Genomic DNA, 24,352 nt, shown 5'->3' with positions numbered 1-24,352 from the left:
CTAGCCTTCATTCTTAAAACAAAATAATTCCACTAAAAAAGAATACATGGTATTCAGGACTTGTAGGCGTACCACGTACTTCTCATGACTTGCTGAGAGGAGACGCTTTCCCAAGACCCAGGTGAAAGCACTGTTACTGAGAAAGGGGGTGCATTCTGTGTTTGCACTTGGGAAAGGCTGTTGGGCAGAGCGTAAACTAAGGGTGACCCCTTCGAAAAAATCTACTTACATGCTTGTTTGCTTTTTCACTGTAGCCAATAAATAGTTATGTTTATGCTTTAATTCTGAAAAATAAAATCACATAGAACTTTCTTTTTAGGAGACGAAGAGCTAATGGAAATTCATTTTGTGAGAGTAACATTCCGAATTTAAAACTGCTTTTACTTTCTCTTTTAAATTACATATCATAATTGCAAATTTATCAATAACTTTTATGAATAATAATCTACTTGCATCACCAAGTACTTTGTAATGGCTAAGTAGGTTTTTGAGATTATGTGCAAAACTAGAAGCTATGAATACCACTCTTTCCACATAATTACACAGGACCACATCTTACAAATTAACTCCTAATATTCTGTTAATAATAATCTCCTTGAGTTTAACTGTTGAGGTTTCTGATTTGTGGTTTACTTAAGCCTACTCTCACAGGGGGAAATAAATCCATACTAGCAATTGCACAAATTCCTGGGATTGCCACAAGATTGGTTGTGTTTTCAAATAATTGATATTTACATTGAGTGAAATGTCATCCATTATATAAGATAAAGTTTTTTTCTTTAAAATTAAAAACTTGTTTTAAAGGTATAAAAAGCATAAAGAGGAGAGTAGTAGGTGGGGTATATGGGAATCCCCTATATTTTCTATATGACTCTTCTGTAACCTAAAGCTTTTTGGAAAATAAAGTAAAAACAGAAACACACTGGGGGAATATATAGAAGAAATTGTTACTATACATAAAAGATAACAGACCTTACAATGATGAAAAGCACAAGGCAAAAAAAATTATATACATATATTTTTATTTTTAAAATTTTATTATTATTATTTGTTGTTGGCTTTGTTTCGGGGAAGAGTTTTGGATTGTTGAAGGGTTGCAACTGTGGCAGAGAAGGATCACTGATGTGGGTTATCAGTGGTGGGGAGATGTGTGGAGAGGGGGCATGTGGGGCATGCCTCCATGGAATATGAATATGTTCATATATTCATGGGGTATTGCCTCGGTGGGTGGAGTCTCACTGAATAACTGATAGAATATTGAATTCCCATCCTGGGAATCCAGCTACATTCTCTCATAGAGTGGCAATCTCTAGAGTGCATGGGAGTGCCTAGCAAAGGAGGACAGACTAATATGCCAGTCCCTTGATAATGATGCTTGTACTTATGGAACTTGTTTTTGTGAAATTGCTACTTAGCCTAGTAATATACATTGCCTAAAAGTTATCTCCTGAAAACCTCCTTACATAAGTGTTGCCTCTCTCTAAGCCAAATTCAGCATATAAACTCACTACCTTCCCCCTTATGTCGGACATGACTCTCAGGAATAAGCCTCCCTGGCACCAAGGGATTATTACCAAGCACCAACTAGTGATGTATTTGGAGAAAGACCTAGACCAAAAGGGAGGGATATTAAATATAAATGAGTTTTTATGGCTAAGAGATTTCAGTGTGAGTTGGGGTGTCATTCCAGAGGTTATGCTTATGCATATCTCAGGAAGATCTCACAGACTGACATGGTAAACAGTACCTTACGAAGGAATACTCCTGAAAGCGCTAGAGACATCTAGACACTATACACATGGCAGACAACCCCAGGAAATTGCCAACTGGTTGGAATGCCTTACCTTGGAATATATGATAACCCATCTCCCAATGTATCAGAGTTAGACTCATTTCTACTTTTCCTACACATGGCTCTACTGTCTCATATATTTGAACCTATAATTAGCAAAATACCCATTAAATTTATGTCTTAGAGATTTAAATCTTTGCTCTATTCATATACTGGTTGAGCCCTGAATATCAGCAGAGTTGCAGCCAACACCTACTCCAGGTCATTGGACTCATCCAGGACAACTAACAAAAGGATGATGATGGACAATGCACATCCCCCCAAAACAGACAGTATCTGCAACTGCAAGCAAGACAGTTCCACCTATCTGCCCCATGGGGTCTAAGTCCCCTCTCAATCAGAAGCAGAGAGGGCATCACCAAAATCCTCAAGATTGAGGAATGCACAAACATAAGGGGGGAATGCAACTATGAACTAAAGTATACTTATTACTATTCTAGTAATGTAAGAACTTGTTATATTTACATAAAGACAGTGGTCACTAGAGGTTCTGAGGGAAGGGAGAGGGAAGAATAGGTGTAACATGGGGCATTCCTGGGACATTGGAATTGTTCTGCATGATATTGCAATGATAGATTCAAGTCATTATACATTTAGTCAAAACCTATAAAATTGTGTGGTGCAAAGTGTAAACCATAATGTAAACTGTAGAACATGGTTAGTAGGAATGCTTCAGTACGTGCCCATCAATTTTTTCAAAAAAAGATTTATTTATTTCTCCCCCCGCCCCCCCCCGGCCCAGTTGTCTGTTCTCTGTGTCTATTTGCTGTGTGTTCTTTTGTCTGCTTCTGTTGTTGTCCACGGCACGGGAATCTGTGTCTGTTTTTGTTGCGTCATCTTGTTGTGTCAGCTCTCCATGCATGCGGTGCCATTCCTGAGCAGGCTGCACTTTCTTTTGCACTGGGCGGCTCTCCTTATGAGGTATACTCCTTGTTCGTGGGGCACATGGATCAAGGAGGCCCGGGGTTTGAACCGCAGACCTCCCATGTGGTAGACGGCTGCCCTAACCACTGGGCCAAGTCTGCTTCCCTGTGCTCATCAATTTTAACAAGTGTACCACAGTAATAAAAATGTTGTTAATGGGGGAAAGTGTGGGAAGGGAGGGGGCAGGTTAAATGGGAATCCCCTATATTATTTTATGTAATATTTATGTAATCTAAAGCTCCTTTAAAAATAAAGAAAAAATGCTTTTAAAAAAGCATAAAGAGGGAGGGTGATAGCTGGAATATTAATGCTAAAAGTAGAGATGCACCTTCTAACAATATTTTGCTGACTTAAAACTTCCTGAAGGAAACAGAAAATTTGCAAATAACAGCCTCTACTACCTATCCCTAAACATTTATTAAAGTTATAGAACTGTACAGAGTACGCCTTCAGTTTTCCTATGTAGTTATTTATATGGATGTTATCCTACATATTTAAAAATTACCTAATATTAAAACAGAGTAAATTTCACTAGTATATTTAAATGATATTTAATAAATCTACTCAAATTAACCTGGGTAATCTTCATCCAAAGACCTTTGTATTTCTGGGGTTGTGATACCAAAACTTCTCAAGATCTTGAACAACTTGTATCAAGTATTAATACTTACATTTTACTGCTGTAATAGAAATATATTATACCAACTTCCCAGTCAGATTTTTTAAAAAGTTGAAACAAACGCACAAATAAAGGGAATTTGAGCACAGCTTCAAATTTTGGAGGTCTGCCCAGAGTTTCTGAATTTACTTATTAAATACAGCAGGGCTTCTGGAAATAATCCAGAATCTATGGGCTAGAGAAGAGCAAACAGATACTAGGGTAGAAGTTGGTCTCTTTTCCTCCATAAGTATAAAAGAACATAAAGTCTCCTGACATCATTGCTAAAAAATTTTCTTGATACACTGGACATCAGGTGTGCAATTTAACATTTCTATATAAGAAGAAAAATATTTATGCCTTCTATCATAGAATAGCAAAATAAACTTACTAAAGCCTGAAGTTTCTATGAGTCATAAAATTCTTTATCTTTTCCTGCCTTTTTATTTTGCTTATCCTCCATTTAAAAAAATAAAAATTCAAAGTACTGAGGTACTTGGAAGCTAACAAATTCATTCAGGTAACTCAGACTGATATCAGATTATAGACTGAATGAGTAAACATGTAAAAGAATAAGACACCAATTAGGACTGAGTAGTCAACATTTATATAGAATTACAACCACAAGCATTTTTAGAAAAAAAGTCACTTAAATTTATCATCTACATGATACAACACTTGCTTTAACTTTTTCCTAACTAGTCCCTACAAAGCTGAATTTAAAGAGTGTGTTTCCAGTTATATTCCAAAAAGTATAAATCAGGAACATCAGAAATCATGAGCAGGGAAATAAAGCCTGGCTATATTATATTGGCCCTGCAGATGAAGGGTTGTGAACACAAACGCTACAGGAGATAGGCTGGGTGTAATAAAGAATGGTGGGGCCTGTGACAAACTGGAGAGAACACGCCTTGCCCTGGGCAATTAGATTCAATGAAAATAAAGTCCCAAACAACCCCAAAACCCTGTGCTGGTCAAACGAAACACAGCTGTTACCCGTTGCCCCATCTCCCTACCAGTGCTACTGGCTTGGCACCCCTCAATAGAGTACAGTTCCACCTGTCCAACACTGCCCACCTCCCTACTACAGGCCTGTGCCATCAGCCTGCCTTTCTGCTGCTTGCTCCTTGCTCCTGGTAGAACACAAACAGACACTCCACAGGAAATCCACAGTTCTATCTTTGGATCCTAACTCACAGAGGATACCAAGCAGATAACACTGTGTGTCCCCAATTTGCCAACTTTGAATACTGATATGTAAAGGGTTGTTTTACGTATTGAATGAGATAATATATGGAACACCTTTTTGTAAACTACAAGGTGCTACGTATGGGCAAAGCAGGATTATACTCTACAGTTGCCCCTGCATTCTCTCTTCCTACTCTTTAAAAATTTTTAACTTTTATTTTTAAAGAAGCTTTCAAGAACATAAATGCTACATAAATCTAAACTCCTACTGATTCAGCCTCCGTCTTTCTCAGACCCAGTCCTCCTTTGTTGTAGACATGTCTTCTTATCCCTCTGTGCTTATCACCATTGCTAATAATGTCACTTCTCCAAACAGTTCTGCTGAAAACCGGACTTTCTCCCCCGCCCTGATTCCCACACCAAGGGGAGGGTTGGGCCTGGACGGCCTCAGGTCACCACTCAACCACCTCATGCCTCTCGCATGGTACCTGTGCTGGCTGTCGACATCCAGAACATTTCTCAGTTTCCGTAGTGGGCACAGCACTGAGCTAAGTGCTGTCCCCTCCATACTTTTTCCTGCTGTAATTCTTGGTATCACTCTCCTCTGATGAGAGCTTCCTCAAATTCCTTCTGTTTGAAAATTCCTGTATTGTTGTCTGAGAAAGAAGTGTCCAACATCCCCTGCCAAGGCTAATCCTGTCCTCTCTCATCTCCTCTGAAACCTTATGTCATCAACTCTCTTTCCTTTCATACTTGATTCCAGAAGCCTAAAAAAGCTTTCCATCACTCTGCAAGTCCTTGATCATCTAGCACCTGCCCGCTGCCTAATGGTCAATTCCAGTAGGCTTCTCTCAGTGATCTCAACTTTCTTTGGAAGCTATGCTGTTAGTCATACCCCTTTCAGAAACCTTCCGCTGGTGGCTCCCAGCACAGTTCTGTCTGATGGTTCTGTACCCTGTCAGTCCTGCCACCCTCCTTTAATGTAGATCAGCTGCCTCTTTCTTCATCTTTCTGTGCTATCACTATTTGAGCCTAGACTACAATTTTCCAAAAGGAGAATTTAGATTTATATCTCAATACCCAAACCTGTCTTCTGAGTTCCAGTCCCAAAGTTTTCCCCTATTTTGGCTGTCTCTACGAGAGAAAGCGTTGGTATCTGAAAATTAACCCACCCAAAACAGAACTCATTTTATACACCAAAAAATTTGTTCCAATTCCTGACATTAATATTATTTCTATTAATAGCACTACTACTGTCCTCCCAGTCGCTTATTTTTGCTCAAAATTTGCATTGCTTCTCATCGACATCGTTATTTCCCATTTTAGTCAGATGCCAAGGCCAGCCCTGCATGTTGCTTGAGGCTGTTTGCTCCTACCCATCACTCTGCCATCACCACGATCCAGCCCATTTTACAACAGCCCCAGTCCATCCCTGTGCTTCCAGTCAGGAGAAGTCTTCTGTCTCTGGCATTGCCTCTTTCCTCCCCACTCTCCTTTAATATATTCCACTGCCTGGCACATCTTTATAAAGTCAGAAAATACAGCTTCAAACACGTCACCCCATTGCTCAAAAGCCTTTAAAGTTGTGCTCCCCTGCCTATCCTATAAAACTCAACTGGCATTTAAGGCTCCTTACGTTCTGGTCCCATACACATCCCACCCTTATTCCATATTAATCCCCAACCCAAATAACCTGAGGCACCTTGAAAAACTAAATAAACGTATCAATAAGGTAAAAGTTTAAAACTCAGCAGACAAAACTACCCTGAGAACTAAATGCTATTGCCTGGATATGGTTTACATTTTCACACGGCTTTCTGCCAGGTATGCCGTCTCACTCCTCACATCCAATCCCTAAACCTTGCAAACCCATCCAAGATGCGGCTACTCTGTGAATGCCACCTTCCATCCCAGAACTGAACGTTCTCTTCCCCTTCTGAGCTGCTGTGGTGCTCCAAAGTATCTCACATGGTAGGTGACCACCTTCTACCACGTAATCTTCTACTGTTCTACAGAGTAAAATCCCTGAGACTAGATACTATGCCTTACTCACCCATGAATTTCCTGAACTGCCCAATCCTACCAGCACATAACATATACTTAATAAACATTTGGTGGATTAATGGCTGAAGGAATGAAGAGATATGTTCCTTCTATGCCCGAAGTTTCATATTCTGCTAGTAACTTAGTTCATCAAAGGCCAAAGCCCTCCTCCCAACTCCTCAGTTATTTGTTTTGCACCAACTAACTGAAACTATAAATAGGCTATTCTACCAAAAAGAGAGGATCTGACAATGTAGAAAAAGTGCTAGAGTAGATGTCAATTTACTTGTGCTTAGTAGCAGCAGAACTTTCATTATGGTGTATTCTTCAAAGGTAAGCTGCAGTCGAACAAACTGGAGGCTTATTTGGTGCATCCCCTGGCACAGTTCATACATGGCAGACTGATGCATCTTCTCTCTGCAAAGGAAAAGAGGATAATGTCTGAGAATACAAGCTTCATTATAAAACCCAGACTGGTGGCCCCAGGCACAGCAGGCCAGGGTAGCTTAATTAGAGATATGAGTCAGAGTTTTCCTTTTGGCTTCAACATGGAGCAGATGTGTATTTTAGAGACAAGTTAGATGCCTTTCATACTTGATAGTAAATTGCTTCTAGACCAACACTGCTGTGCCACTTACTGGTAACCTGTAAGAAAGCGTCATAAGTACTGAACCCGACTTCTTTCAAAGAGTGTCATTATTTTCATTTTATGTCAAGAGCAATACAAACTGACTGGGGTGTGTGCTACACTAAGCTCATGTACAAGGCAGAGAAGCTGCTGGGATGTGGGGTGAAGGCCATGGGCACTTGCTCCTAGAGAGAATGTGCACTTATTATTTGGAAAGGACTGGACTAGATGCTGTGAACAAGTTGAGGCAATGACTTTAAAAAGTGGAAGGGGCTGCTTTCAGGACAAATCTTATTTCTGTGTGGAATTATACAGTTGCTTCCTTATGTTTGTTAAGTATTTGCACAGCACATTTAAAAAGGGAAATAAAACAATAAAACATTATATTTTTGGGAGAACCTCAAAAGGAATCTCTCTGATAAAGGGACAAAAGCAACAATGGATATTTGTGTAATCTCTACAAATGTTTCCACAAAACAAATGCCCCACCTCCACCCCCAGGCATAAAACACCAAACTCAAAAACCACCCAAGGGAAGCAGATGTGGCTCAAGTAATTGGGCTCCCATCTACCATATGGGAGGTCGAGGGTTCGATACCTAGGCCCTTCTAGTGACGGCAAGTTGGCCTGTGTGGTGAGCTGGCCCACATGGAGTGCCAGCCCATGCAGGAATGCTGGCCCACGTGGAGACCTGACGCAGCAAGATGATGCAACAAAAAAAGACAAAGAGGAGACAAAAGAGATGCAGCAGACCAGGGAGCTTAGGTGGCACAAGAGAATGATTGCCTCTCTCCCACCCCAGAAGGTCCCAGGATTGGTTCCTGGAGGTGTCTAATGAGAATACAATACAAGCAGACACAGAAGAACACAAAGCGAATGGACACAGAGAGCAGACAATGGAGGGAGGGGGGAGAAATAAATAAGTAAATCATTAAAAAACAAAAACAGGGAAACGGACTTTGGCCCAGTGGTTAGGGCGTCCGCCTACCACATGGGAGGTCCGCGGTTCAAGCCCCGGGCCTCCTTGACCCGTGTGGAGCTGGCCCATGCGCAGTGCTGATGCGCGCAAGGAGTGCTGTGCTACACAGGGGTGTCCCCCGTGTAGGGGAGCCCCACGTGCAAGGAGTGCACCCATAAGGAGAGCCGCCCAGTGCGAAGGAGGGAGCAGCCTGCCGAGGAATGGCGCCACCCACACTTCCCGTGCCGCTGACGACAACAGAAGCGGACAAAGAAACAAGATGCAGCAAAAAGACACAGAAAAAAACAGACAACCAGGGGAGGGGAGGGAAATTAAATAAATAAAAAATAAAAAATAAAAAATAAAAAAATAAAATAAAATAAAATAAAAAACAAAAACAAAAAAACCACCCAAATGTTTCCACAAAAATCTACATTACGTAACAGTAGTTATTATTTTCTCTTTCCTTGAGAATTAAAGAAGGTATTACTTTGCTTTTAGATGTTTTTTCCCAAAAATATGAAATCTTTTGGGAGGACCTAAGTTACTATAATTTTATGGTGACCAGAATATAATATGTAAAAAAGATATTATTAGTGAAAAATAGCAAGTGGCTTGATGAAGGCAAAAGAAATATTAGGAGGTCATGATGGCTGATGATATCTAAGGGTGACAGAAGGAAGATAGGCTCCAGTGGGGAAAAACCCCTTCCAGGATGCTTTCTTAAGGTTCCCTCAACTGGCATAAATCTCTCCATTTCAATTTCAAATGCCCTATATAAGGAACATACAATGGAATATGACACCTTTTTGCTCTGCATTATTTTATGTCTCTTCTCTTCTATAATAAGCTGGAAACTACTTTTACTTAAAGAAATACTTTAAGCATACACACAGAATAGCAGAAGTCTGTGGCTCTACTGTCCAGACGTAACAGTGTTAACAAACACCCACATTTTGCCATATTTGCTTCAGATTTTTTTTTTATTAAACATTTACAAAGTTAAGGCACTCTTTCTCCCTTCCTGGTTCCATCCATCTCCCTCATTCAAGAAGGTAAAGTTTGGGTGATTATCAGCCACTTTCATATTTTATATTTTACTTAACATATCAGTAAAAATGGCATATAGTACTACTTTGTTTTACATATTATATTACTTCTTACTTCTGGGTTCAACATCTTACCTATTAAAGAATAATTTTTCAGTAATTCTTTTAGCAGGGGAGAGTTGCTGAATGGCCAAGTCTTTTCTTCTCAATTTGTCCCAAAAAATCTTTATTTCACTTTCATTCTTGAACAATAGCTTAAAAAGTTATAGATTTCTACAGTCTGACAGTTAATTTTCCTTGGCACATTGCTGACAGTATTCCACTATCCCTGTGCCTTAATAGGTGCTTTGGGGAAATTTCCTGTTAGTCTAATTGGTAGTCTTCTATAGGTAACCTGTTGGGCTCTTCAGGTGCTTTGGAAATTTTTCTCTTTTCATTTGATGTCTGCAATTTCATCATGATGTTCCTGGGTGCAGACTAACTTTTATTTCTTCTACTCAGGACTCAATGTCTTCCTTCAGTGTGAAGATGAGGATATTTCTTCAATTCTGATTTGTTTTTAGATTACTACCTATTACTATCGGGGAAAATTCAGTATCACACCTATCCCCTTCCCATTATTTTTCCTTTTTGACTGCTATTAGCAGTATATTGGCCATCCTCATTGTGTATTCCATCCTCATTGTATATTCCATATTAACTTTCCTTTCTTATTTCTGTCTTTTTTTCTCCCTGTGCTGCATTTCTGGGTCATTTCATCGACATTTTCCAATTAAATACTTTTCTCTTTGTCCATGCCTTGTCTATTGTGAGAAAGCCACAGTGTTTTAATTTTAGTGTCAATATTTTTCATGTCTAGGAGCCTAGGAATGCTGTTTGGTACTTTTTCAAATATTTCTATTATTCTCCATAAGGTACTTCTTACTTAATGGCTATTATTAATATGTGTTTATCTCTATAGGTATGATAAACATGTTTATTTTTATGGATTTTCTGTTCAAAATTTTTGGGCTGCTAATAAATTCTAACATTTATTGTTTTGACATATATGCTTTCTCAGAGAACTGTATGGGCAATACCTTGTGGATGGAAGCCTAAAGGAAGTTTTAGCATTTACCACTATCAGGGAGTAAGTATTTTACCTGTTCCAAGCCAGATTTCATGCTACTTCTCACTTATATGCCTTCTGCAAGAATTTGTAGTTTAAATTTGGACCCCACACCTAATGTGGTAGGTTTGTGTTTCTTATTTCTTCTAGTTTCCTTGCCATGCACCTGGGTGGCTGACTGGTTGAGTTTTGTTATCTTTGTAAGGAGACAGGACAGAGCCCAGGCTTTACGCAAGGGGCTTCATTTCAGGTCCTGGCCTTGCTGGAGTTGATGGTCTTGTCTCCTATTCATGTTTGTGTTGTAATATCTACTCCTAAAGCATGTATTTGTGTCCAAAAGTCTATGGGAAAATGGTAGTGTCAGTGTGCACTTTAATCACTCTGGCTGTGAATGCTCTGCTCATTTCTTGCACCAGGGGTTTTGTTTCCTGTTCTTTTAGCATGGCTACATAATTAAGTACACACCCCACTCCCCCCCGCCGCCCAATTTTTAATCCAGAATTGTTGCACGTTTGGAGCAAGAAAATGGCTCGGTTCAGTTCCCCCATTCTGATTGCTAACTACAAGCTTCTTAAAGGCAGGATCCATATCTGACTATCCTTTTTGAATACCAACTAGAATATGACAGACAAGTGTCATGTTCCAATATAAATATTTCATAGAATGCATGAAAAAGAGAAGGAAGGCAAAAAGGAAAGGGAACAAGTAGAGACAACCAAATAAATGGAACACACACATATCTGCATAGGATGATGGTGAAAAGGATAAGAGAATACTAGTAATTTTCAGAGTGAGGCTGTCAAAGAGAAAAAAAAATAGACATGTTATCTGTGAAGGTCTCAGAGAGTTTCTCAAAAAATTAGAGCTTTAAATTATAAAATACAGTAAGGCAGATTACAAATCAGGACATCCGTGGAGCACAGAACAGACCCAGGATGCTGGGCAGTTCTGAGAGTGCAGTCTCAGGTACCTGACTCCCTCAACCAGCCTGAGCCGCAGGCAGGACTAGCCTGCCGGAGCGCCGGGCCTGCGGCCTACTCCTACAATTATGTAGCTTCTGAAACTCAGGTTTTTCCTGGTTAAAACTGGGATGATAATCATAATAATTCCAACCTTGCAGGGCTATAAGAACTAAGTGTGCTGACCTTCTTAACAAATTATAAACTATTGTACAAATGTTAGCTATTTTTTTGATATAAGGGGAGATAATAAAATGTTTCTTATCGAGGGACCAATGATGGTTTTGGCAGAACAAATCAAGAATCAATCAAATTCATAAAATGACTTTACAGTAAAACAATATTATTACTATTGTTATAGTGATTATTTCTCTCTCCGTAGGATGGTAAATCAGGAGAAAAACCAGAGGGAATACAGACTGTCAGGATGGTGGGAGGGAGTTGCCTATGGTAGAACAGAAGTAAACACCTGTCAGAGTGCTTCTGTTATCAGACGTGTTAACAAAAGATCCACATACAGATTAAAGGTTAGAGACCTCAGTATCTACTTAAATGCAGATTAGAACTTTAATGTGTGAGGACGTACCTAAAGAAAGCATTTTTTTTCACCACTTCAGAATGAACAGCCTCTAACGCTTCCTTAACATCTATCGTTTTCATAGCTATCGTTTATGGGTGCCCACCATAAGCCAATGCTAAATTTCTTCTTGCTAATTCTCGCAGTGCCTTGACAGAAATTATCCCCAAGCTTAAAGAAATTCAGGTAAGTGATGCAGCCAGGTCCAAATCCAGGTTTCTAAGTTCAAACCCTACGTCTTTTCCTGTCTACCTACATACTGCCCAGCCAAGTTACAGTTTTTAACTCTTTTCTCCAGTGTCATACAACTATACAAAGTATTTGGTACCTCAGATGTTTTGTTATGGTCACTCATTTGTTTAGTTCCTCATGATATAAGATTCTGTGTTTTCAAATTCCATTGCTGTTTCCTCTGCTTTGAGCTTTCTAAATGGAGAGTACTGTATACTCAAAACAGCTTGCTGACTGAAATTTCAAGAAAATAGGCTGTCTTGAAAAGACATTTTACATCATATCATTTTTGCACAATTAGATCAAATGTAGAGAAATGTACATCCAAGGAAGTTGAAACAAGGATAATCTTTTTGGCAATGATACTGGCATTAATTTTGAAATATTACTTCACAGAAATACTCTGCTACTTGCTTTTCTTCATTTTATAGTTTTACCTCAATTTGAGTAGAATGTAAACTTAAAAATGTAAAATTTATACTGGCTACATTGAGCATGCATAATGTTTCTAAAAATTAAAAGTAAATGCATGACCAAAAGTCACCCTTAAGCCGTGGACTACATATAGAAAGGTGATAGTTACTAAGGTAGGAAATGTGCCTATATTAACGTGATTATCAGACATGAAAAACTGAAAGCTGCCAGTCTACCTCTGGACTGTGGGCACCAATATTCTTGCAGGTCATCCATTTTTCAACACCTTATTTGAAGAAACAGAATAAATTCTACTTCTGGATGTATAACTCCAGCAACCAAACTAGACATAGAGACACAGCTCTAATTCCAAGGACCTTGCATTAAAATGTAGGAAAACTACAGTTCTAAAATATTTTTAAAGAAACACTTCAATATTTTTGCAAATTTGATATTTTCTCAAATTAGGAAAGCAATTTTAGTCACAGCTAAAACTAAATTAAAAATATTTTACCAATTTTCTCTTGGAACATCCATAATACTAAACTATAGCCATATGATCGTTAGGAAAGAGTTTAAAAGTATTGAATTAAAATAACCTAACTTCTCTCAAGCCAATTCACTTAGAACAATAGTGAGTAATCGAATTCCATTGCTTTGAAAGAAGTTAGAATTGAGAAGAGGGTTTAAGCCAGCTAAATAATGACTTTTTTGTGATTCAGAAAAAGTCCCAGTGAAACCATAATCTGTAGGGCATTTGCAATTTAATTATTTGTTTGACCTTAATTTAGGACCCAAACCATATGAACAATTTTTGCGTCTACAGTACTCATGCCATCTTGTCATCGTTATGAGTTAAGTCACCCTATTTCACGTTATAAGAATACTTCAGGGAATCTTCTGACCAATGGCTGTCAGCAGGAGCAGTGCTGCTTTGGTATTCAGGTGGTGGCTTACCAAGATGCTACTAAAAAGACTATTCAAAAGACTTAATCATTTACTTACCTAGAGGTGCCTTTGGCAGCATTCATTTGGACTGGGAAAATTACTGCCCCAAACTAAATGTAATTCTGGAATCATACTAATTCTTTAATAGAAGTATATATATGACAAACACAAATTACAAATCATTCCTGACTAAGCGCATTCACAGAACACCGGTGCTCAGAGCACTGGCCAGGGATTCCTCCCGCTTCTCTGGTGAGAATGCACATCACACTCTCTGTCCTTCCAGCATATAAATTTGTGAGACAAACTGAACCTCCCACTTGCCTCTTCCAGGGTCCCATCAGCAACCTCCTTTCTGAAGTCTCACTTTTGGTCTTGTCAAGGGTTCAGCTGAGTTAACTTTTGAGGTGGATATGCTGAGGGGCATGCTTAATAGGCTCCCATGTTTTACCCTTGGTAAACCAGATGACTAGGAAGTCTTATGGGCAAATCTCCAGAGCTATGCATTTTACAGATATATAGCATTATACCTCCACTGAAAGCTGCCCCAAGAAACAGCCCTTTGTAGAAAAACTCCCCATCATTATAAACCTTCTGCTCAGGCTGCCTTCCATTTTTTTTTTTTTTTTTTTTTTAACTCATCATCATTCTAATTAAAAGGCTCATGTTATATGTTTCTTTTGAACATAGGTCCTGGAAAAAGTTTCTTCATGAATGGATAATGTTAGCTTCTACTGATATAAAAATCTCTGTAACCCATGATTTCACCTGCTATATATTAGTTTTACAGGAAATTAAGAAGCATAATATTTGTGTTTATGTAACTTCTAGGATCTAGGCTTTTCATTTTTTTTATTACATATAATTTTTTTCCTCTTTATTTCCCTTTTTTTGTGTGTGTCTTGATTGATTTTTAGTCTTACTGTATCTGTGCTTTTATTGCAAGCTGAACTAAATGCTTTTTGAAAGCAGGAGAGTAAATATTCTTTAATAAACCATCACTTACAAATAGGCACTCATAAGCAGTCCCTCAAAGACCTGCTTATTGTAGTGTTTGGAATTTCCAAGAATTCACATTCGATAATTTTAATCATTTTATGTTGGCTGATTTTATAGGTGCCAAAGCACAACAGGTTCCCAATTCTTCCACACTGAGCCTATAAGAAACACAATCCCATTTTGTACTTAAGATTCTGTAGCAACACTGCACAAAACTGTACCTTTGAAAAGGTGCTTTCCTTTTGGGTATGTAAGACATCACTTTATTTATAAATTATTTTAAAAAAAGAAACCTTTGAGTTATTTCTCTTTAGCCCTTGCATTAGACAATAGACAACCCTTATCACTTTGAAGGTCTGGAATACAACATCACATGTCTTTTTATGGCTGATTTTTTGTATAGTGCATAGGTCCACAATTAAGTGAGTGCTAAATAAATGTAACAAGTAAGACCAGGTAGATTCAACTGTCAGTTGCTTATCTCTTTGTGGATATAAACAAAACAAAGCAATGCTCATTCAGGGCTGAACTCTCTCTAGTTCCTGAACTCTCAAGAAGAGGACTTTTAGTAAGCATGTTTGTTAACTAACATTAACTGTGTTATTTCAGTAAATTACCTCTGGAAATATGTGTGTGTTCTATGTTAGAATGTAGGCAGCAGTAGTGCCAATCTTCCAACAGGGTTAAAATAATGTTGGTGAGGGTATACACATCCTCACAGCAGAGCTGAAAAGACCAGACTTTATATCTGATACTACAAACCACATCATTATGTCTGAATAAATCTAACATCTTGTTACATGGTCATTGTAACAGATGGTCCCAGTCTCAGGCTTGTAATTTTCCTAAAAAAGCAACATGCAGAAACAGTTTTTTTAAAACCCTAATTAGAATAAAAATGACCTAATGTGAGCATTCAACTATTCAAGTTTTTATTTTATTTTTTCATAGTTTTACTAGATTTTTCCTTAACTGACAAAAAAGATATGTCTGTAGAAGGACCACTTGGCTAGTTGCAGTTTTGATGTCTGTTCATTTTTATAGTGTTTACATCATTTATTTATAGCCAGGACAGAACATAGCCACTTAGATTGAGGAATTGCTTGGGGATATTGTTTGTGGTTTGCTTAACTGGACTAATGTGCTAGACAGACTGGTGTCCCAATGGTCTCTATGACAGTCATCTATTTTCTATTAATTTCACATGGTCAATTCTAGTAACAGTCAAAAGCTAATTAGGTATTTCGTTTGCTACCTTAATTGTTGTTCCAGAAGGGACATGTTTTCAATGGAACTGCCCTTGGACTTAAGGATCACAATTTCCTCTGGCTTTAATGGGTGTTGCACAGATCAAAATAACACATGAGAATCTAAAAATCTAAAAGGGGCCTGGTTACATGGCAACCATAATTTACCACTGACAGTACTAGAAATCTGGAAAAAAAAATTTTTTTTTGCTATAAATCCTTAAATACGGCTTTTGTAAAATATTTCTTTGTATCTTTGATTTTTTAAATGTTTATGTAGTTGGCACAGTTTCTTTTGGGTTAAAGACACTTTTTTTTTTTTTTTTTGGCACTGGACAGAAAATGCAGCCATAACCTCACTGTGAAAATTTGTATTTTAGAAAAAGTTAAATTGGGGATATCTGTGATTAACTACATTACAAAAGTGTTTTGGATTGACCAAAGATATAATCTTAATCTTATTATTTCTTGAATTGCAAATTTTCTCAGGTCAATTAAAATATAGTTCAATTTAAAAATGGATTTCTAAGCAACTTTTCATGACACTGTCATATCATGTGAGGCACAACTGTCTGAGATATGTGACTAGATAGCCTCCACTAAAATGCGGTAAGGAACACATAAAGTGCAGAAGATTTAAAAAGAATAATAGTTTAGTGTCTATTATTGACACCCACAGTGGGGGTCTTTGGTTTAAATGAATCCTATTGGTACCCTATTCCTACTGGAGGGGCTTACTACCAGCATTCTTCTGGTAGGAGACGCATAGATGGGCCTGATTATTCAAAGGGTGTTTTAAGACCCAGTAAACCAAATGTTTTGATTCTAGGTTTTGGTAGGGAGATTTACATATGTCCTGGACAGAGAAGCAGCTCTAGCTCTTGACTAGAACAGATAAAGTTATTTGCTTATTCCAGGGTATTTTTTGGAAAGAAAGTTGAATCTCATAGAAAATACTATTCTAGGATTTGAATTCATCAGTCTGGTCCCTGAGCCTGAACTCTTAACCACTATACTAAGGTCAAACACTCAACAGCAGGTTGGAACTCTGTGAGCACTTAATAAATGTTAACCACATAAAGAGTTATTACCAGGATTTCTATAAACATAAAAAGGATAGAAAAGAACAATATTCTATAGTGAAAGACCTTTTTTCATTATCAAGCCTCATATATGTAAGCTGAAGGCTTTAGTACTAGAATTTCTGGAAACTTAATGGAATGCAGACCTCAGATGGTTAAACAGAACACAGAAAACCTTCAGAGAGGTATTAATTAGAATAACTAATTCACATGGGGCATTTTGGTTATAAACTTAAATACACTGCTTAATTTCAATAAACTACCACAGCTTTCTTACTTGTAAAAAGAGGCCCTCCATAACTATTGAATTTTAACAATATGAACAAAATTAATTGCTGAATTTAGAAATATTACTAGACTATTCTTAGGTTGGGGATGCAGAGCTTAGAAAGCTATTGTGTTCACTAAAGGATCCCAGTTCCTTCTTCTGTCTTGAAAACCTAGCTTCGGAAGAAGAAAACAGCTAAACCGCCAGAGGCCGTTATCACACACACTATTAAATTCATTAATCAAATATGATAGTAGAAAACATTTTCAGGTGCCATAATTCTAGGTGAAAGGTAGTTTCTTTGGTTTGAATCATTCAAAATGATTAATCACCTGCCTGAATTAAAAAAGTGATGTTCACCTCGATTAATTTATTTGAGATTAACCACGTGCCCCTTCTTATTACTGATTCTGAACATCTGTCACAAAGCAGATTTTGTTCAGGACATTATGAACAACTGCATCATTCATGACTGGGTGAAAGAAGCATAACATCACAAGGCCACCACCTTCCCCCTAAAATGTTAACTCCGCAACACGCACGACACGTGCACACAAAATGGCGTGAACACAATGCTTGTTCAATGTACAGCCTAAATGGATCTTAGTTTTTTATCTGCTCATATAAAACTGCTAGTTGAGATAGCAGGGGTGTGCAGCCGACATTTTCTAACCTCCCTTCTCCCACTTTAAAATTCTGTGCATGTCTTCTAATCAGAGCTAGGCGGCCCATCAGTCTTTTTAATGACTGTAGCCTTTCTTTAAAAAAACGAATTACTCTTTGGATTTTGTGCTCATACCCTAGAAGCAAAGAGCATAATGCCAACACACCCTTAAGTATAAGTTCCCTGGGCTCTCTTGAGGAGACAGGACCCAAGACCCCATCCAAATATGGGACTGTCTGCAACCTGGTAAGACAAAGCCACGTGTAATCCAAGCCCTTCCCTCACTGTAATTCTCTGCACAAAGCGCTGTGGACAACCAGTTGGCAGCTATGTTTACTGCCACAAGGACAAGCAGCAGTAGGAGAAAGGAAAAGGAAAAAGCAAAGTCATTCCTTCAAGTAATTTCTGGAACAGAAATTTCAGTGATTTTAATACCATCAACATGACTGGTAGAATTGTGAGAAAAGTTTTCCATTTAGGGTGACTTACCCCAAGAAAAGGGCACAAAAGGTCATAGTGAAGTAAAAAAGCAATTTTGTTTAGTTTTCTTCCAATTGGGAGAGTCTATAAAAGGCTTAAGACAGCAAGTTCCAAAGGTAAGGCAGCAGTTTGGAACACTTTCCTTCAACAAATGCAGCATTTGGTGATACTGTCCCTCTGTAGATGAGAACTAGTGAAGGGCTATGCAGCTGGGGGAAAAGAGAAGACAGACAAGACGGAGGAGAAGAGAAAGCCAGAAAACGGAGGGAAAGAGGAGTAAGGGCGAAGCAGAAAAGAAAGGGAATGTAAATGGACCAATTAGGGAAGGCAGGTGGAAAGGGAAGACTGTGGTAGAGAAAGCAGAGCTAGAGAGAAAAAGGGAGAGCAGGAAAGAAAGAGCCCCTCCATTCCGAAATGTAAGCCACGGCTCTTCAAGTCCCATGATTTGAAAACTTCAACTCCAGACGTCAGAGACTTTCCTGCTCTGGTAGAGTTTCTGATAGTTCCTCATTTCTGGATTATACCATCCTCTTCACCATGTCTATCAAATTCTAACCCTCCTCTAGAGGTTAAACCAGCCTTCAAAGCTGATCGACTCTACCAGGTAGCTTTCCTTGACCACATTGGCCTAGAGTAAATTCTCTCACTCCTGGAGTACCCCTCTACAAAATCTGTCATTTGTGCTTCATCTGAATAGGAAAACCGTTCATGTGTCTGTCTTAAATCACCAACCACACCATACAATTCAAGAGGATAGAAATTATGCCTTTCACTTCTTTAGATTCATCACAGCAGCCACTCTGATGCTTTGCATGCTGAAGATATGCTCAGTATTTATTGACCGGTAGAATGCTAGCCATTATTCACAATATTCAGCTAAACAATAAAGAGATTTTACTCAGTTTAGGGGATGTGATTAGGCGATTTATTCATATTATTGTTCTATTTTTTTAAATTGACCTAATTCTAACCATAGGTATGTAAAGCTATAAAAATAAAAATACGCTATCTTATGGGTAAAGTAGAATGACAGACTCATAAGCCATGCAAAGTCCATATTTTACTGATGAGAAGAGACGTGGGTAAATCCTGGACTCAATCTCAAGTTCCACCTCTGAATGGCTATGTGACCTGGAATAATTTACGAAGCTGCTCTCTCTGTGTGAGGCTTTGGTATCATTTATAAAAGATTATTATTAAAACTTGTCCTAACTTTTTCTGAAAACCCTTTTGGGGAGGCTGGTGTTTTTAAGTGAGATCTGGTCTGGTTACTCATTTCCTGTAGATGGACTGGCAGGACCCCTCTGAGCTCCTTTTCTCCTCCTCTTATCCATTTTCAAATATCCTTCAGTCTCTCCCTAAATTTTAATGATTCATACCAACAGAATGTCTAGAGAATGACTCTTCTAAGCTATGATATATTAAAGGGTAGTAATGAATGCAATTGACAGCAGCTGAAATAAAGAACTGACAAACCAAAAAAAAAAAAAAAAAAAACAAAAACCACAAACAACCACATTTGCCCTAAAATATGCATGGATATAAATGAGATGATTCATACAAAAGCATCAAGTATAGTAAATGCCATGTAGTAGGCTCAGTAAATATTATGCCATTAGGCTGAGAGTCCTTTAATTGCAGAGCTATGTCATGTTATCTGGTATCTGAAATATAGATTATTATAGATTATTAAGAATGAGGAAAGAGAGATCTAGAATTTGAGGGAGGCTTCCCCAAGGCCAACCTGCTGGTTAGGAGCAGGATTAGGAAAGCGGACTCCTCGGTGTGGACTGGAGTCTAGAGATCATCTGCCACCGAGGTTCTCAAAGTGTGGTCTGAGGACTCCTGGGCATTCCCCTAAGGCCCTTTCAAGGAGTCTGCAAGGTCCTCCTTTTCCTGACTCCGTATCTGTGTGAGGCTGAATTTTCTTCGTATACTTCAACAAACACAACATGTCACAACAGACTGAAAGTGTGAAGCAGATCTGAGACTGCAGCGGTCTCCTTTTAAGCCTTATCAAAGGGATTTCAAAAATGTAAAACTATGTCACTCTTACTTCTAAATTTTTTCTTTGGTTTTGGGAAAAAAAACTTCATTTTTCATTTAACATGCAAGGAGTTATTTTGAAATGAACTGATAAATATTTTTAAGATTTGTTTTAATTTCTATATGGTAAATATTGCAATAACTCACCTAAACAATAGCTCTTTGGGGTCCTCAATAAATGCTTAGAGTGGAAAGACAGCCCTGGTCCAATCCCCTCATTCTGCAGACGGGAAATGAAGCTGTAGCCAAGTGAACTCACTCACTCGACAACACCAGACTCATTTGTGGCAAAACAGGGACCGGGCCTTAGGGCTTCAGTAACTGATCTCTTACCAGTGTTACAGCATCAGAAAGGAAGAAAACAGACTTGGAGAATTTATTAAAACTGTTAGCTCAAAATTTTGACCTTTTGGCTATTGCCCACATAAAAAGAAAGGGTGGCAAATATATTTGGAAAAATAATCCAAACTTTGAACCAAAGTTCCAGTTTTTCTAAGAATATTTTATTTCCCATTTGTGTTTTTATACACTGGGCAAATTCTCATTCATTTTGAAGTATAAGTCCTATAAAAATGATAAATAATTGGTCAGTAAAGTTTCCAAATATATACAATATCTAGAAGCAATATTAGTGTCAAAGGTCTACAGTGTGTGAAACTAACTGACACACCAAGCTCCAGAGTCAATGCAGAAGCCTTCGTGTAGCAGAATAAGTCTGAGGTTTGGACTGAGACACCGAGATTCAGAACTTCGAGCTTGGTTTTGTCGTCTTTAAAAGACAGATTATAAACTCCCAACTCACAGAGCTGTGGGGACTAAACAGAAAATGTATTCAAGATAGTATATAGTACAATCCCTTTCACAAGCTTTCAGCATCTGCTCATAATCCTTCAAATCCCACCTGCCCACATCGAGGCTACTAGATTATTAATTACTTATTACTATTATTATAATTTCTTTTTTTTTTTGCCCCAAAGGGAGTGCACCATTCCTGGAGGTACTGCAACACCAGCTCGATGTGTGGAGTGGACAGAGCAAGCCCCTATTTCATCTCCCAGCTCCAAAAATCCATTTAGTATGTTGTCCTTGGAGAGAGGACATATCAGATATTAAATTGATAAGAACAGCTACTACACTTGCTCTTAGCCAAAAGGCCAAGAAGTGGGATTACTTTTGGATTTCAGTGTCCATGTAAAGGGAAAGTTAACATTGTGCTGGGAGCAAAAACAGAAATCAGGAGTTTATAAATTACTAATTCTACTGACGCTATGCCTGTCTATTCAAGGTAGAGCTAACAGATGAGAGGCCACATTGGACAAAGGCTGCCATACCTGTGAGCAAGTGTGGTGGCTTGGGCAATGGCAGGACTACTGACGAGACATACAAGCATCTTAAATCAGGAGGCTTAGGGTCTCCAAATGGGACCTTCTCTTTTTATTCTCCTCCCTCCTCCATGTCTTTCTTTCAGAGCCCTGTCAATCCCAGGACCTGAGGAAGAGTTTCAGAGCCTACCACCATACAACTCCATTAAATTAGGTTAGGGTTCATGGGTAGAGGTGGGGGATAAAAACCAACATCACCCCTTATGTGTAATACAATAAAAATGGATAGTCATGGGGCTCAGTTGAAGTTCTAGACCGTCTAAAGACACACACAGAAAACACTTTACATTTCAAGACACAGTCAAGTGTGCTCGTTTCTTTTGATGGGGTGTGGCACCGTCAAAGCTACCATCCTTCTGTCTTCTGACTTGTGTTGAGGGAGGAAGCTTGGGAGTCTTCCTTAGATTGGTAATTGACTGATCCGTTCCTTGACACCTGCTCCAATCCTGCCATTTAATCATTGCATCAAAATTAATTTTTCATTATTTTTCAAGTTTTTAATAAGGAACCACATGAAATTCACTCCAGTGATCTTAGATTGTGTTGGATAGAACTTTTAGCCAAAGAGACTAAAGTCCTTGAGCCCTTTCGGTAAAAAGTAATATGCTAATATTAGCCACACTAAGCCTTTTAAAGCTAACACAGTATCTGAAACTGTTTTTGACTTTCATTCAAAATGAAACACAGCTCTCTCTAGTTTGCCAGAGTAATGTGGAGAGATATTTCTTGCATCATTACTACTCCTTCTGATCCTGATATTGTTATATACAGCTTAAAGAGTTCATTCCATTTGCAGTCTTATACTTGTTTTGCTTTAATTTCATACTGTACTGGCAATTACCCAGCTTCATTAACTCCTCAGGAAATTTCTCAAGTACACTACAAGAAACACCACGCAAGAAATATTAACATATAGCAGTGTTCTTGAAGTAAAACTTAAAAAGAAGTCTATAAAAATGAATTCTTTTTATTAAGTATATGTGCTAAGCCCAAAAGGCACTATAAAGTAAATCCACACCAAAAATATTGCTTTTGGCCATTATGCTACAGAGAGTAATCATTAGCAAACCAAAAACAGTTGCTAAGCACCACTTAGGTATAAAAAGTATTTTGCTAGACACTATGGATAATTTTAAAAATTATGCTCTCTGACCTCTAGGAGTTTACAGTATACTTGGAGTGAGATACACAGGACACACAAATAGTAAAAAATGATATAGCAAAAAGTTCTATGGTGAGTTTAAGGCAGGGAGGAGTCACTTTTGGTAAGAGAAGTATTCAAAGAGGAATCTTCCTTCCTGCTAGGCTGGGCGTGGGGGTCGGCAGGAATTGTTAGGAGGAAAGGCACAGCAGCGGAAAGACAGGACTGAGGGAAGAGAATGGGTTAATCTGGCTGGTACAGGGTTTACAGAGAAACAGCAGGGAATAATGTAAAAACCAGCCTTTTAAAACTATTTTTTCATCAGGCACTTCCATTCCAGGCACTGCTCTGGGGGCCGGCAAAAGGCAACCCTGCGGGCCACACCAGCCCACACTACGGGGGCAGGAGACCTCCCAGAGAGAAGACAAACTGGTGATGGTGGGGAGAGGGCCTGGGTGGAGGGGTCCGGTCCAGATTTGGAGGTCAGGTAAGGTCTTGACGAAGGAGGAATATTTTAAGCTCGGACAAGAAGTTGAGAACGAGCCATCGTCGTGCACAGAGGAATAGCTAGTGGGAAGGGCCTGAGTCAAGACGGTGCTGGGGTCCTTCGAAGCACCCAAAGGCCAGGATGGCTAGCCAAGGGACCAGGAAGCCCTCGGAAGGAATTCATTAACACTCCATCTCACTACTTTAAATACTACTTTTTTTTGTATACAAGGTGGATGGTATGGTATTTTATCTGAGCCATATTCCTCAGGAATAGAGCCGGTAGAGTTTCCTCAAAATGCTAACTTCGTTTTTTTCCCTTACCCCACCCACCCACCACTGGGATGTGAGCTCCATGAGGGAAGGGAATTTTTCTTTTGTTCGCAGTTGTATTTCCAGTGACTACAGTGATGCCTGGTACTTGAAGATACTAAAAAAATATGTGTTGAATGAACAAATGAATAAATGAATGGATTGAATACATATCATTTATCTCCTTCTCAAAAGGAGAGGCAAGGTTTGAGAAAAGGGAGTGAAGAAGGCTCAGTGAGTGAGTGAATTAGAAAGTCAACCTACAGTTCCAGGCTTAACACTACTCTCTCCACTCTTTTAATCTATCTCAGGTAATGACAGCCCCTGTCATTCACAGGCTCAAATGAGGAAATTTTCTTTATGTGAGCAGTTAACTCACAAGCAGCAGCCACAGCTACATTACACCTGTCTTCAAGAACTTCCTTCAACTTGGCTTTCTATTGCCACGGCTCAGAGTGACTTCTTCCAACCCTGCTTCTTAAAAAGATGCTAGGGTAGTAGAGGAAAAGAAATACTGTTCAAAAAGGAGACAGACAAAAAGACGGGGAGGAAACACTCTAGTTTTGGGGCTGCCTTTATCTTTCCCCTGTCCCCACAGGCACCTGAATGACCATACCTTCTTCATGGCTGATATCATCTCCTCAGGTCCCACTGCACCTTCCTCAGAGTTCCTCCTGCCTAGTCTCCTTCAGATGCTCTGTCCTTTAT

The 24,352-nt window shown here is 38.8% G+C and overlaps 1 protein-coding gene and 1 non-coding gene across 28 annotated transcripts in view; both read right to left on the bottom strand.

Annotated features, from left to right (window-relative positions):
- Positions 1-24,352, bottom strand: part of NR3C2 (nuclear receptor subfamily 3 group C member 2) — a 362,509-nt gene that overhangs the window by 26,591 nt on the left and 311,566 nt on the right. For all 27 annotated transcript variants that reach the window (XM_058284243.2, XM_058283717.2, XM_058283755.2 and 24 more), the window contains one exon: positions 6,952-7,082. In XM_058284243.2, the coding sequence (XP_058140226.1) occupies positions 6,952-7,082 (131 nt within the window). The remainder of the gene's footprint in view (positions 1-6,951; positions 7,083-24,352) is intronic.
- On the bottom strand, positions 21,299-21,489 carry LOC111758970 (U2 spliceosomal RNA). Its single transcript, XR_002793081.1, has one exon. It is a non-coding gene; the product is annotated as a U2 spliceosomal RNA (small nuclear RNA).

This window comes from Dasypus novemcinctus, chromosome 1 (genome assembly GCF_030445035.2).
Source record: "Dasypus novemcinctus isolate mDasNov1 chromosome 1, mDasNov1.1.hap2, whole genome shotgun sequence".
Classification (NCBI taxonomy): Eukaryota; Metazoa; Chordata; class Mammalia; order Cingulata; family Dasypodidae; genus Dasypus; species Dasypus novemcinctus.
This window is presented reverse-complemented; position numbering and strand designations above follow the sequence as displayed.